Source organism: Seriola dumerili, unplaced genomic scaffold (assembly GCF_002260705.1).
Source record: "Seriola dumerili isolate Sdu_G_001 unplaced genomic scaffold, Sdu_1.0 BDQW01000052.1, whole genome shotgun sequence".
NCBI classification, from domain to species: domain Eukaryota; kingdom Metazoa; phylum Chordata; class Actinopteri; order Carangiformes; family Carangidae; genus Seriola; species Seriola dumerili.
Window position 1 is genome coordinate 19,251,768 of NW_019174307.1, and position 16,231 is coordinate 19,267,998.

The 16,231-nt window shown below is 41.3% G+C and overlaps 1 protein-coding gene across 1 annotated transcript in view; it reads left to right on the forward strand.

Moving 5' to 3' along the window:
• Positions 1–15,990, forward strand: part of pdia5 (protein disulfide isomerase family A member 5) — a 53,636-nt gene extending 37,646 nt beyond the window's left edge. Inside the window, exons 12-17 of the mRNA XM_022741241.1 lie at positions 505–575; positions 1,326–1,489; positions 1,983–2,113; positions 7,142–7,212; positions 12,793–12,927; positions 13,500–15,990. Coding sequence (XP_022596962.1) covers positions 505–575; positions 1,326–1,489; positions 1,983–2,113; positions 7,142–7,212; positions 12,793–12,927; positions 13,500–13,580 — 653 coding nt within the window. The 3' untranslated portion in view covers positions 13,581–15,990. The remainder of the gene's footprint in view (positions 1–504; positions 576–1,325; positions 1,490–1,982; positions 2,114–7,141; positions 7,213–12,792; positions 12,928–13,499) is intronic.
• The last annotated feature ends 241 nt before the right edge of the window (positions 15,991–16,231 follow it).

Sequence of the window (16,231 nt, forward strand, 5' to 3'; positions counted from 1 at the left end):
CTGTGGATGTAATGTTGTGCAAAGATTGCAAGATTCGAGGATAGCTCTCAGCCTTGGGTTTATGGAAATCTTTCCTTCAGGAACAAATAGTATTTTATATATTTCTTGTTTACATGTCCATTATGGTTGAAAGGAGATTCCTGTCTTAGTTACTCTCACTAATTTGACTGTTTTTGATAGTAGGCTGTTATTATTGGCTCATATTGGCCCGTGTGTGAATGAAGATTGCAGGACATAAATGTTTTATACTGTAGGATGTATTTTTCTTGACATTTTGTTTTATTTTTAATTTTAGTTTTTATGTATAATTAATTAAATTTGCCATTTAAAGTGATAAATAACAAGTTTCAAGAGATTATTACCAAAATGTTCTTAATAAGAGGTAAAAAAAAAAAAATTGGCAGATACTTTGTTATCAGTTTTTTTGACTCTCGAATAGCAACACTGATATCAGCCTCAGAAATCCGTCAGGTCCGACTCTAATGTGTAATCTGAATCTTTTAGGGTGTGGCCACTGCAAGAAGATGAAGCCAGAGTATGATGAAGCTGCTGAAATACTTAACAAGGGCGCAGATGTAAGTTTCATGACCTTTGCTTGTGTTTTGGTGTGCACAGCATGCACGTCTACACGTCTGTGTTTTGTTCACGTTTCATATTTCACACTCCGATGAACATGCAGGACTGCACGGTGTAGCAGCGCCTCATTAACAGATCATAATAATCCCCTTGGCTTGAAGGCTGTTGGCCGACGCAACTGACACGCTGGTCAGTCTGTCCAACGGCCCAGTTCTCGATGTGTTTCTGATTAGTCGGGTGTGTTCCTCACCTCTCCTCTCCACCATTATGTCCTCTGTGGTAATCTAACACTCCCCAGCCAGGGGCAGGGCCAATAAAACTCCAGCCTAGTGACTGTAGCAATTATCTCATCCATGAGAGTCCCCCCGGCCCGACGCTTAGACCTTCTTCTTGTGGCTCTCTGCCCAGTACTGGAGGTCAACAGGAGAAGCCTGACCATTATCTAATATGGATTGACTGGAGCCTCTCTCACCCTAAGCCCTTAAGGCCCAGAATATCATTTATTTTTCTCCTCTTTGGTTCCCTGCTAGTGTTTATTAATGCAGCATTTTTAAATACACAAAAAGCCCAGTGTGCTCATTTGCAAAGGTTGAACATGGACTGTTTCTAAAGTAGGTGGTGTTAATTGGTGTCATGTAAAGGGTAAGTCTAATGAACCTTTATTGGTCTAATTGGACAGATCTCTCTATAGTTATTATTTTACCAAAGTCCCACATGATTTAAGCGTTGCTGTTGTTATCACTTCACAGAGTCCGGGCGTGTTGGCAGCAGTGGATGCCACAGTGCACAAAGCTGTGGGGGATCGCTTCAAGATCTCTGGCTTCCCAACTGTGAAGTATTTTGAGAAAGGTGAGGAGAAGTACACGCTGCCGCAGCTCCGAAGCAAAGACAAGATCATCGAGTTCATGCACAAGTGAGTCACACAATTTCCAACAAACACTGCCCATGCAGGGTTGACACATTTAAAAACAGATTCAAACTCGTATGCATTTTATTCATTTAGTCCTGAGCTTAAACATTAGAGCTGGACTCTTCTTTGTCCTTGATTAGCTGCAACATTTTTTACATAACATCCTCGCAGTGTAATAGATTCATCTTTGGAAAAGGTCCGTGTGAAAAGTAATGGATTTGCAATGACATCAGTCCAGCTGTGGCAATTACAGGCTTCATAAAGACGAAGTCTGCAACCAGAGGTCAACACTGTTTTATATATGGCTGACGTAAAGCTTCATTCATTGAGTATTATTATATCACTAGTATTCACATGTGACCATTTTTCTTTCTTGCAAACGAGCATACTGTAGATGCCTACTCAGTATCTTTGTGCACAATAAATGTAAAGCAGTGTTTTTCACTCCTTTTTGTACACATAATAAATATTACTTTGCTCTGTTTCATGTCTCTAGTCCCCAGGCACCTCCTCCACCTGAGCAGTCTTGGGAAGACAAGCCCTCCAGCGTCAGCCATCTTGGATCAGAGGATTTCCGAGAGGCCCTGAAGAAGAAAAAACATGCTCTGGTCATGTTCTACGCTCCTTGTAAGAGCTTCATTCATACCAACTCTACTTAACACCCATTAAATAACCCTCCACAAAGGTCTGTAATTACTCCTGACAGGCTCATCTATACTTGGCACTAGACAATTTTCACAAACTGTTGAATTTCATATGTTTGATCAAAACATTAAAGTGTGTGTGAAGTTTTTGAAACCAAGTGTGATCACAGCCCTGCTCAGTTGGGCTCGGTGTGATCATATCCTGGGTTTTAAGCAGTGTGCATACGTAACTGAGCTGCCTGCCAAGTTCCTCATCACACAGTATATAAACTCCACCTAAGCCATGGGGAGACTGAGGAATGATTCAGATTACTGAGAATAGATTTGTGCAAGTTAAAAAAAGAGAACAAATTACTCTTCCACCTCGTATTTCAGGGAAAATGTGAAATTCTATAATGCAGCTTTATAGTTAAGCCCTGAAGAAAATCTCCTAGAAAAAAGTAGCTGTCCTGTTAAATGTTTTAATTAGCAACAAAATGACCTTTATGTTGCTGCATGAACTGTCACAGGCTGACCCGTCAAACTGTATCTTTGCCCTATGTCGCTGCAACAGCTGGCAGTTTAAATTTCAGCCTGTTCAGGGAGTTAAAACTGTGTGTAATCAGTTCTCAGTGTTCAACTGATGGCTTTTAATCAGAATCAGAAAAACTTTATTAATCCCCTGCAGGAAATTATATTGTAGTGCTCCGTTCCACATATACAAAATATAATAAAAATAATAATAAAAATAAAAATACCCATATTCAAAATATAAAAAATAAAAATATACCCTGTCAGTAATAAACAGTATAGTTGATATTTACATGCCATTTACAGTTACAGTTAATTTGTATTATTGATTGATTGAATCATGTACAGAATTGTAATTGGATTATTGCAACAAAATGGTAATTGCACATGGGTGGAAAAAACTGTCCAGGGATCATTCAATTGACTGATCAGTTCTCAGAGGGAAGAGTTGAACAGATTGATGGCCACGCGCAGGAATGATTTCCTGTGGTGCAACGTGGGGGAATGAGTCTCTGGCTGAACTTGCTACTGCTGCTGGTCAGCACGTTGTGCACGTCGCACACGTCATGCACGTCGTGGAGAGGGTGTTAAGAGTTTTCCAGTGTTGTCCTTATCTTGTACAACATTCTCCTCTCTGACACTGCTGTCAGGGATTCTAGCTCCCCGTCCACAACGTGGCTGCAAGGCCTTGTGGATGAGTTTATCAAGTCTGTTCACCCTCAGTCTGCTGCACACAACAGCATAGAGGATGGCGCTGGCCACTACAGACTCATAATACATCCTCAGCATCGTCCGGCAGACGTTGAAGGACCTCAGCCATCTCAGAAAAAAGAGACTGCTCTGGCCTCGTCCTGTAGAGGGCGTCAGTGTCAATGTCCACACTGACCCCACGGATAGAAACGGTTCACCGGAGCCCCAGTCCTCCTCATGTCCACCACCATTTCCTCCAAGCTCCTCTAATAAATATTCTTAATAGTTGGAATAAAGTAATATAAAAGGAGTTTCTAGTAGTGATAAGTTTTTAACAACTCTGCAGCTCTATTGGGCTTTCTAGCTTCTTTTAGCTCATCGTTTTGATTTTACATCCCATTTACTGTATGGTTCGGTGTCCTCAATGTTTCCAGTAGCAGCAGGCAGCTGTTTTCATTCTGTATGAGCCCAGCATCAAACAGCAGACAGACAAGTCTAGCAGCAAAAAAAGCCAGATTTTCTCGGGTTTGTGGCGTCCAAAGCAAAGCTAAACAGACTCACATTCACCAGTTGGACACAAAGCAAATCCAAATGAATAACAAACAAATTAAAAGATCCTGTGAAGTGCTGCTCAGAGGGCTGCTATTATAACCTCTTGTATTATAAAGACGTTGATGGCTAAAGCTCTTGTCAAGCGACAGTCACCACCACCCCCTCCCTGCAAGAAACCACATTCAGTAGCAGAGAAAACTCATAAATAGCCCCTTTAAAGGTCACCACAAACAAACACAATTCACAGACTCAGCAGAGTAAATTCTGAAACTGAGTTCATGTGTTCTCTAACTGGGTACATGTTTTAGAATATAGTGTTGGCTCTAACTCACTCAGCTGCTTTACTTTTCCATAAAGAGAAAGGCAAGTCTTTGTCATTGAACATGTCATTGAAATGAACTCTTCCACAATGTCGGGACCCAGTGTTATGACAGTCTGAAACAAAACACAGATGCAGAAGGAATACAGAGCAGACCACTTGCTTAATTATCAGTACACACATAGACACACACATGCACCTCTGGCCCTGTTTTTTTTTTTTTCTTTTTTCTTTTTGCCCTTTGTGTCTGATGAGGGCGTCAAAGCCAGACGGGGCACAGCGGTCAGGCTTCTGCCTCCGTCGGCCGCGTCTTCTACAAAGAGACGCTCCGAAATGCACATCAGTCAGCAACAACCTGCTGCCCCTACACCCCACCCACCCCACCCACCCCAACGGCACCCTCACTGTATCAGCTTGCGTCTAATTGAGCATTTGGTGACTTACAGCTGCTTGCTAAGACGTGAAGATTTAGCAAGTATCATCAGGCTGATGCTCCAGACTTCAGGTTATTAACTTTAAGCCTTGAGTCAGCATAACTGAAACAAAACTGAAACTAAGTTATGTCATAGCTTCTCTCTCTTGCCGGCTCTTTCCTGACCTCAGACAATATGAGCAAAGTTGATAGTCCCTAAATGCCCATTTGTAGCCACCTGCATAAGTAGTTATAAGTGGTGCTAAGTTCCAAACAAAACATTATGATGCATTTGGTGTCAAGGTGTATTTATATTTCTTAGCTCACTTGTGTAGTTTGCACAGGATCAATGCTGACACACTGCTTCTCCTCGGCTGTCTCTTTGTCTGCTGTTGTCTCTACCTCACTGTCTGCCTCTGTTGGTAATTATGAGAAAGACAAGTGAAAGTGTCTTCGCAGGCAGAGGAGAGGAATGACAGTGGCAGGTCTCATTATCAGCTGCAGACCTACCTTTTCATCTGTCTTTAAACAGCTTGGATGACAGGAGGAATGTGAGATGTGAAAGCTGAGATATTCCTATACAGTACTTGGAGTGCAGCCACCTGCCCTTTACTTAGTTATCGCTCTCATGTCTCTGAGCACTTACAATGATCTGTCTGATAAGTCTGTTGTCCTCATGTGAGGGGACAAAACACAGCATATGCATCTGCTCTGGTTGTTTGGTTTTTTTTTTTTTTTTTTTTTTTTTTTTTAAGATATATCTGTTTGAGAATTGCGACAGAGCTTTTAAAGGTTTAAAGGGCGCTGAATATTGCAGCTAATAGGGTACTTCAGCAGAAAATGCTTTCTAAGTTGGCTGAATGCAGCCTCAGAGAGGTAGCTTTGGAAAGGAAGATGAATGGACAGTTTACTAAGTTATAACTGTGGCCACCACAGTGTCGTCTGTCCGTGCACTTCTGGCCTGTAAAATCCATTTACAGTGGGATTAATGTTAATGACTCATGGGAACAAATCCTGAGATCTTGGTTATAACAGGGCCAGTCTCAACAGTAGGTAACTGAATATATTTTCTTTTGTAAATTCTTTTACAAGATGAGATGCATCTTTAATAATCTGTTACACTATTCGGATGATCTCCTACCTAGTGGCTTTAATATGGAGAGCAAGTATACTAAATGGCCAATTAAGGGGAAAATGTTACAATAACATTTTTAGATAACAGTGCTTCTCCAACTTTGTGACAGCAGTTTGATCTGGAAGAGAGACCCCGACCACTACTCGATCGACCATCTTTATGATGAACCTGCGAGAAAGTCCTCATCACATCAGTGTTTGACCTCACTAATGCTCTTATGGCTCAACGTGAGCAAATCCAAAGTGTGAAACCTGGATGGAGACGGTTACAGGCGCAGATTCATTCCCATGGTTTTGGAAGGACATGCTCAGCAGTCACATGTGGGTGTGATGTTGGGTATCCACATATTCTTGGCCGTGTATTAGAGGGGTTAGGTGAGTCAAACAGCACCTCGAGAGGGTTTGAACAGAAGTTGTGGCGTCCTGTTAACCAACATGTTTCCATCCAAAGAGCCAGCACTGATTAACTTAACAATAAGCTTAGTTAGTAATCCCATGGGAAGATATTCTTTCTTTAAAAAAGAAAATAAAGCAATAATGTATGTACCTCCTTAAAATGATTGTCCGTTTGTTACTCTTTGTCATGGGCTGACTGACTGACATTTCACCCTTACCGTCCACACAAAGGCTTTTATCCGGTTACCCACTGATAACCCCATTTTTTTTTCCTTTTTTGAAAATGTGTTCGTCACCACAAGAGCTGTTTCTGCATTTCTCACCTCTCCTACACAAGAATTCAGTTTCCAACAGAGGTAACAGCAGTTTGATTGCACTGAACGGAAAAAAACTGTGTACTTGACATTAGCAACAAAAAGAATAAGACAAACAGAAAATCAAAAGTCATTACAGCAACAATCACTCTGCTTGATTGCAAGTGCCATGCAAGAACACATCTTCCTCTCCTTAGCGCGATTAAGCTGGAATCAGAAAATATTCCCTCACAGTTTAATACTGACCATACAACCTTCTGCCTGTAAACATGATCTGTCGTTGTGGTACCTAGAGGTGTATTTGTGTAAGTATTGACATACTGTAAATGGATGGCTGCTGGAGCAGAGAGAGCTCCGGGGAGGTTGTGTTTATGGCAGCAATAAAGAGATTTACAGTCTCTCATAACACACAACTGAACCATCTCTAATGTGGCGTGAGCCCCTAAATAACTGCAGGATTGTGACAGGGCCACGTGCTTTATGAACGTGTTTGAGATTGAGTAAACGATGTATTAAAATGATTTTGTAGTACCTCTGATTGTGTGCGTTTTTTGTAGCATCGTGTTTATGTGACATTATTGCCCCCCGCCGCGGTGTTGTTTAGGATGTGAGGCCGGATGTTGCGTTGTAAATGTGTAATGATGAGCTGTAATAATGTCCCATCTGTATGTTCTCCTCTCACAGGGTGTCCACACTGTAAAAACGCTGTCCCCCACTTCACCACAGCGGCGGAGCTCTTCAAAGAGGACCGCAAGGTTAGTGTTTCCTCTTCACACATTCAGTTGAAAACATACTTTTACACCTGGCAGCAGCAGTGTGGTAAGGATACCTCATAGCTCAAGCTAACTCTTGATGCCTTCTGATGATGTTTCCTGATCATGACCCAGATCAGTGTGGATTTCATCGCTGTGTGTCCAGTGCAGCTTCAGTGCTGGGATGTGTTTAGCCTCTTAAATATACAGTATGTGATATTTTTGCTACTAGCGGTCTCTCAATCAAAACGATAACAAAAGATTGAGTTTGGTGACATTGTGAAGTGGGATCATGGGAGTTGTTGTCTTCACCGCCATTGCTGTCATTGCAGTCAGCTTCTCCCAGTTAGGATTCCCTCAGTGTCTTTCAGGAGGTTTTTTGTCGGGAGCAAAATTATCCGCAGAGGTCTCTTACTTTCTAAAAATGAAACGGATCAAGTGATTAAAACCGGTAAAAATACTGACTAAAATTTTATTAAAAATTGTCCCATAGTAGCTGCTGTTAAATTTTCCTCAGCTTGTTTCTCTGATAACTTTCAGAAGGTTTTTTACCAGTAGCCAGATTATCAGCAGAGTTCCCTTTGTCTCCAAAACAAACTGACCCGGTGACTAAATCTGGTAAAAATGCTGAATTAAGCAGTTTCACGTGATAAAATCAGTGTGTCCCACACTGTTCGGTGCCTCAAAGGGGCTCCGTGCTGAGCTGCTGCTAATGTTTGCTCAGCTTTGTTCTCTGATAACATCCGAGACGTCCAGTGAGTAAAATCCTTCATCCGGTTAAAATACATAGTTAAACACAACCAAGATCTAAAAAGTGTGTCATAAAAATGTGGCTTAAAAAGTCTATTTTGAGCTTCTGGCACACAACCACAATAATGACTCGTGCAAAAAGGGGGGTATGACATTGACAGGTGACCAAATGAAATGGACCATTACCATGATTAAAATGATTCATTTCTACAGAATTTAAAAATAGATGGAAACAGTTAACATAATGTAAGAACACAACTCAACAAAATATATAACGTAGGTCTAGTCACACTTCCAGTTCTGTATGTATTGCTGTCAAATATGAATTGGATTTAAATGTTCACACAAATGTTGACACTTAATGTTAATTCTGTAACTTTTGTACAGACTTTTTGGATTTTAATAACAGCTCAATAGATGTCAGAGTTTTATAAAAAAAAAAGAAACAGGTAATCTAAAATGAGCCTGCAGAGTGATTACACTCACATATTTCAAGATGTCTGATAAGATCTTAGCATTACAGTGGTATCCTGAAAACTCACAACCTAAAACTTAGAACTCCTTCCACCTCGTTCCTCGTATCTGTCTCCATGTGACAGTTAGGAATTTGACCACTTGGCTAAAGCCAACACAGTCTCCACAAATCTTCAGGTCACTGACTGTTCATGGAATTACAACAGCACACACATTCATCCTCATCCTCCATCATCTCTGCTCCCTCTTATTCCTTTTCCCTCAGGACTTGTGTCCCGACACCTCCCACTCCTGCTCTTCCTTGTTAATACCCTCTGACTGCAGGGCTCAATATTTCCAAGCCTCCTTAACTGTGTGACTCACTCTCACACACACACACACGCAGTTAAAAAAAAAAAAATGTGGGCGCGTGTCTGGCGATACCGTGAGCTATAATTTATCGTCTCAAAGTGACACTCACCTTTTAAAAAAAACATCAAATTGTTGACTCATTGAGATGCTTAATGTTAAGTGCACATGCTCCAGTGGTGCTCAGGCAATGTTATTGTCTCATTATTTTGGAATTTTTCAAAATCATTGTCAGATGGCTCGAAACAGTGACATGTCCTCAACATCTTAGTCATCCATTTTTCTGAGGCAATCCTTTGTAACATTTCTGGATAGTATTAAACCTCAGCAGACGAGCTGTTTGTGTACAAGTCTGAGTACTGCCCGTCAGCTACCACTTTAGGAACTCGTACATTCCTTTGTTCATTCCTTCATTTCACACTGAAATACACCAGTATAACCTTTACTTATATAACCAGGCAAGTCATTAAGAACAGATTCTGGCCCTGCCTGGTGGTTTGACACCCGTCAGTCCAACGAGCGCAAGCAACAATACGGAGCTATGATTCCCAAAATGGCCACCATGAAACACAAAGTATTGACACCCTAACAACCTAAAAACTTTATTTGAAGATAAATGTCAGGACTTTCAGAAGAGTCGGAAATGTTTAGTTTTGACATCCAGTATCCAGTGGCCACAACAGCTCAAGGCGCTTTGACATTGCTTCACCGCTTAGCTGTGTTGTTCGGATCAGTATCCTTATGGTAAAACCTCCACAAGCTGCTGAACCAGGGGACGCTCATATCTGCAAAGGTTATATAAGTACAGAAGCTTAAGATTTCTTCCCTATCGTCGTCCCTCAAGTGGCCACTGGAGGTGTGAAGTTGTGTTTGAACAAGAGAGCTCTGAGTGTTTACTTGGCAATCCTCTCTATTTATAAAGCCGAGACACAGTGTATTGTACCAGGCCAGTGTTGATCACAGTCTATTAGCTGCCCTTGCCTCAATTACCAAAGACAAACACGAGCTTAGCTCCGGCTTTGAAGACACAAACAATTAAAACATTCTGTGCTGTATGACAGCAGGGGAGCTGTGCTCAGGGTTTGTTCTGAGCTGTTTGTCTTTTCCACAAATTCCAATCAATAGCAGCATTAAAGGTGCACATTGGCTGGAGCTGCTTGTTTCCAAAAGCTGTCTGAACATGTAGCAATATGGAGTTTCCTCCCTGTTATCCATTGTATTCGTACATGATGCAGCTGCACAGTGAACACTTTAATACCCCATTAAATGGAGGCTTACTGGTACACTGTCACTTCCTGGAAAATAATGACAGAGGATTTTTACTGTAGATCCCTGGTAGCGCTATGAAGCTGTTTTTACGTGGGTCCCTGTATCGTTTATCCTGTGCAAACAAAGAACCTTCCACTTTAGCGCACAGACGCTAGAGACTTCTCCAGTCAAGCTGAGTAAGAGCATGCGTTTCCAAGAATCTGCCTGCTGTGCTGGCTAACTCCCCAAACACATGAATGGAATAAAATAAAAACTAAAACGACTTTTCTAGACTTTCCAAATGTTATTGGACAGAATGAATCAAAAATCTGACAATAAAAAAAGTCAAAACATATATTTAACATTTTATAGCCGCTCCTTTTCCAATAATTGTGTATGGGAAAAATGCTTTTTGGGACAGTGTACTTTGATGAGCACAACGCAGTCATAACCAATACAAATGATGGCCAAAGCTATAAAAATAAGATCCAAGTCAGAATTATCCACCCAAGTATCCCATTTCAACTGTAAATACTCCTTCAGCCAGGAAGGAGTGCAGAAAGGTGAAGATGTCCAGGCAGCGTGCAGCAAGATGCAGGAGAGAGAAACTTTCAGCACGGGAAAGACAGGCAGCACAAAGTCATGAGACGGGACAGGCCCTGAATTTAAGAGAGATCTGCTGCCACTATTCATGAAAAGGAGAGTGTATTCTTTTTTTTTTATTACGTTGTCTCTCTTCAAGATAACTGATACTGATCTATTAAAATATTTCTTGATTTACTGTATTTCCAGTATTGCATAGCAGCTTGGGGACAGCTATAAAGTACAGGGGCTTTGTTGTGAGGACCGAGCACGATGTGAGTGTTATCGGTATAGTTTGATTACTGCTCTGCTCCTCAGTCTGACGCTGGTGGATTGAGACCAAGTCAACCGGTAATAAACGGCTCCTTGGAAATGTTGCTGTTGGATCGGTGGCGTGATGTGTGGTCCTCTGCCACTTGAAGATGGGTCAATAATGGAAGCAGCTGCAGACTTTGAAGAACAACGTCTCCACGACTTCATTTTGTTCTGTCAATTCACAGCAGCTCTGATTGATTACACAGGGACGAGCAGCCGGATAAAGTCTGTAGTTACATTATGTCCCTTGTTGCTGCTTAAAGCACTCTGTGTATTTCAAACTGTCGTTACTCAGAAGTGGATAAATATTAAAAGCCTCTCCAATTGTAAACTATCTTTTCGTGACCTAAGAATAGGATGATTTTAAGCAGTGTTGTCAGCTAGATTTTTGTTGACTTTTAATTTGCTCTTTCAAAGGGGAAACACCTCAGTCCTGCTGAATAAACACAGCTTGGAGCAAGTCTGTGAAATCCTATTGTTGTGGGGGCACATAGAGTTGAAGGCACTTGAGTAACAGACCGTAGAGGAAGATTATCCCTTTATAGGCTCTGTCTTGCCCACTGGTGTGTAGTAGCCTCAAGTTTTATTCCCCTCCACTCCCTTCGCATTCCGATGTCTTCGCTGCTGATGCAGACAAAGTCGCCACTCGACAACAGTGTACTCATCTAACAGTATGTTGGTGCTTATGCAGATTCTCAGCATTTGAGTGTTTGTATTTGCATAATGGAAAAAAAATCGAGAGACACTTGTATTTTGTAATTAGGACAAGAAGTTTTAGAGAGTCGCTTCACGGTAGGCCACGCAGAGAAAAGTGTCTAATGCGTTTTCGTTCTGCAGCAGATCTGTCATTTCCGCATTCAGCTCGAGCAGACAGATGGACGGCGAGCGATTATTTGATGTTGACAAGTTCACTGTGCGGCGTTCAGCACCCTGAGAGAGGGTGACATTTCAGCTGTCCAAAAGGACACGCTGAGTGAGCCATGTATCAGTGAGGCGGCATTTACGCCTCATTGGGTGGCTTGTCACTAATCGATGCAACAGCTTTGCAACATAAATCTCCCTTGTTGTTTTTATGTAGGAGTGACTGTTGTGGGACCTTTTTTTTTTCCCCCCATCACCACCCACTCCAAACGGTTTAGCTGAAGAGCAATGCATCAGTCATTTTTTTGTAACCTGGAAAGAGAAAGTAGTGGTCTAAATTTGGATGAGAGGAGTGTGCTCAGGCTGCTCAGGGCCAGCAGCTGGAAGCATGTAAGCTCTTGTTGTAAATACCCGTTTTAAGTGGATAAATATTGAGTTCTCTATTACATTCTCATGTAATACTTTGTGTGTATTTTTTTTTATAGTATTGATCTACAATTATAATAAAGTTTATTTGCTCTCAAAAATATAGTGAGCGCATCGGAGACACCGAAATAATAACTAATTGAACAGGAACAATAAAAATGCTGAATGTGAATTAAAATCATTTTTATAGAACAATAAAACAGGGACATATAATGATAGAATGGGAGCCAAATCATAAATAAACTTGCTTTCAACAGGGTTTAAGAGGCAAAAGATGTTGCAAATCTTGGCAGCTTTTATATCCACAGGCAGCACAAATGAGTAGCTACATTAAACTTCATCAAGTTTTCATTGGGTAATTTTTTTCTCCAACATAGATTGAAGAATGTTTTCTAAGGAGTTTAAACCCACATGCAATGCATCCTGACAAGTATGCCAACATGTGAAACATATTTCTTAGAGATTTGACGACTTGAAATGATATTTTTGACATTACATGAGGTTGATAATAAAGTTGATAAATGCCTCGCTCTATGTTGCATTATTCTTTGCTCACTGTTGTCATCTGTTCTTCTTCAGATTGTGTACGCCGCTGTGGACTGTACAAAAGGACAGAACCACGAGCTGTGTAAGCAGGAAGGGGTGGAGGGCTACCCGACGTTCAACTACTACAACTACGGCAAGTTTGTGGAAAGATACAGTGGAGATCGTGGGGTAAGTCGGAGTGAATATCTCACCTGCTTTGTCACTTACGGCCTCTGAGACTACACACTCGACATCTAGTCTGCACGTCCACATTCTCAGTAGCGATTCCACCGTGTCTGTGCAAACACATGAAAGAAGTCGTCTGTAATGTGTTGTTCAGATGGATCTTTGCTGCAGTTTTTCACGCCTAGACTTTTCTTCTGGACAGATCACCACAAATGGACAGAAATATTATGCTAACTGAACTATTTATTGAACTATTTATGGTAAAATATAAGATTGTCCAGGGCCGGTGTCATGCACACAGCGCAACCTTAAGTGGATTATTAGACGAGAGAATAAAACACGTAGATGTTGATATTTTAGATGCGGCTAAGCAGATTGACCTTGAGATTGGCAACAACATTTGGATTCTGCGTTTACATTTCTTATCTCCCACCTGTCAGGCCAAGTTGAGATAATGTTTAATGACGGGACTCTTGATTTAAATTAGATCAGAAAAGGGCATTTCAAGACTGATAAGCTGCCTCAAGTTGTGAAACAGTCACTAAGTGACTCACTAACTGTCCCTCTCTCCACAGGAGGCGGGCTTCACAGGATTCATGCGCAGCCTAAGAGGACGCGACCAGGAAAAGGTTGTCAAGAGGAAGGAGGAGCTTTGAGGCTGGTGTGCAGTGAGGGAGGGGTGGGGGGTGGGGGTGTTGCACTGCACAGTTTGTCATTGCACTGTGACCCTTGACCCTGGCAAGGGCCCTATCCGCACTGACATGGGAGACTTGATGACCTCAGCGAAAGGCTATTTTTTATACCGTGGTGATCACGTTTGTAATAATACCAACAGAGTACCTACAGTCAGACCGACCACCTGAGACTTCTTTTTTTTTTTTTCATGGATATTCTGATGGGCAGAAAATACACAGACAAAAAAGTGATTTCATTTTTCATTTTTGTTTTACTTTGCCCAAACACTGTGACTGCATATGTGAAAAGCTACACCCTATACAGTATCTATGCAATACTGACCCCTGCTTAGCCCTGTGGGGGTATGTGTGACTGACTGACACCCATAGTGGAGGGTGGTGGGCATCATTAGTTAAAGATGGAGGATACACTGTCCGTCACTTTACAGGGGTCCTAATCAAGTCCCATCATCCCTGCTCTGCCTCTAGAAGAGACACATGCTGATAATTGTCATACACCTGATCCAATATTTTTGTACAGAATCCTGACGTCTCAAGTCCACAACCATCCAGAATATTGCTTTGTTATCCTCACAGATCAGCTGGAAGATAACTGCGTTTAACACTAACATCTGAAACAGCCCAAAGCTGTGAGAAGTGCTACTGTAGGTAATCAGGTACCGTAGCAATGTGAGGTAGGTGAAATCATGGCCAAAGGGTCAATAATCGGTATGGTTCCAAGCTTTCATGATTAGTTTTGCTTTTAGAAATGACTCTTTTTTTTTGTTTGCTCAAATGTGCTGTGGCCTTACAGATATAAAAAAAAAAGAAGGAAAGAAAAATTGCTGGAATTGCAGAGATATGAAATGATGAGTGGAGGGGAATCAGAGGCCTGGTGCCCTTGCAATTCCCTCAAGTAAGTCATGGAGCAGAACACGTCAAACGAGAAGGGAAAAAAAAAAACATGAAATGCCAAATATTACTGCGCATTGCCCTTGATATTTTCATGCATTGTACTTTTCCAAATATTAACATTCACAGCTGTAGTGACATTTCACCTCTTGTACGTCCTGTGTTGTTCATTCACAGTGGGATTTCATCAGTTTTAACAAGCGTAGGGCTCATTTACACAGGTATGGGAGAGGCTCATCTATATTGCATGCTGATCATAAAATGTCCAAAACGAGAATCTTCCCTCCTCCTGTTAAAGTAATCACCCAATATCCTGCATTCATACAATGTTCAGGGAGATGTTGGAATAATTCAGACCACTGGTTTACACTTTGGGCATTCAGGGTTTTTGTTTAAGTTTACAGTCTGTTTTATGGCCACATGTTTCCACCACTTTCTGCCGAAAAGAACGACAGCAAGGAGCCAAAAGCAAAGTGACAGCACTCAGGCCAGTTTTGCCCCGATCTCTATCTGCCTGCCTGCCATGCCTTGGCCTCAGTCAGCTTGGACACTGCTCTCCCATGCCCTCCATCATATTCAAAGAGATGACTTCACAGTACATCCAAGACGTAATTAAGCATTAAATGAGTGAAGTCTCCAGGCTCCCTTACCGGCTTCTCCCAGCGTAACATCATCATTGATTCAGAGCTATCATTATTACCTCTGTGGCCACTTTTTTAATGTTTGTGTTTTCAGCTCCCACGCTTCGGCCGACATAAATATTTAAAGGCTTATCTGTAGCTGAACTTGTTATTCAAGACTTTGGTTTCTTTCATCATGAATACGGTTCTCAGGGATAGCGAAACACAATTAAAGGGAACTAGTTTGTTTGTAATTTTGCATTCCAGCTGAATAATTTTGAGCCCCTAGGTCACCAAATCAAATATTGTTTGTATCCCAAGATGAAAATATTGAATTGTCCTTTTTCTGTGCTATATCAGAATATCATGTATTGAGTAAGACGTATTGTCAGTTGATGTTACTGAACCATTTCTCGTCAGACGAATAACGTTGTGATTCTTAATGGACTAATTCCAAGAGAAACTGTCTCAAATGTTCTGGCTGGCACCAAACACTTGTTTGTGTTCAATGTTTATTGTGACTCATGGTATGCGAGAGCATTTTGAACGAGTTCTTTATACAGTTAGGTGTTGACATGTCACCGTAATTAGGTGTTGATTCTCCTCTCAAGGGGAAGTAATTACCTTTTGATTACTTTGTCTGTTTTCTTTAGGAACCTCCACAGTTTGTTGAATAATAGAAAGACCACCTCTGTCTTATCCCAAAGGTATCCATGTTGTGTGGGGATCTGTCACACTTAATGCCAAGAAGTCATTGTTGCCTTTGTTGATTTTTCTGTGCCCAGCCATATGTACAGTTTTGCCCATTGCAGTAAGGACCTTGCGAGATAAAAAATAAATAAAGTCAAACATTTCCAGAACATTTTTCACTTGTTTTTATACCTTATATACAACTCTATTCTGTTTGTGTTAATTTACAACCAAGTTTTGTTATTTAATAATTGTTGAGCCACGGTTTGGGTTGTGGCTCTGGGGATGGCAGTGGTGTCTGTCGGTCCACCACTTCCATCGACAGCAAATTGTCTCTTATGGATAGATCACTGTGAAGTTTGGCGCACACATTCATGTCCCCACAGGAGGAATTGTAATTGTAATAACCAT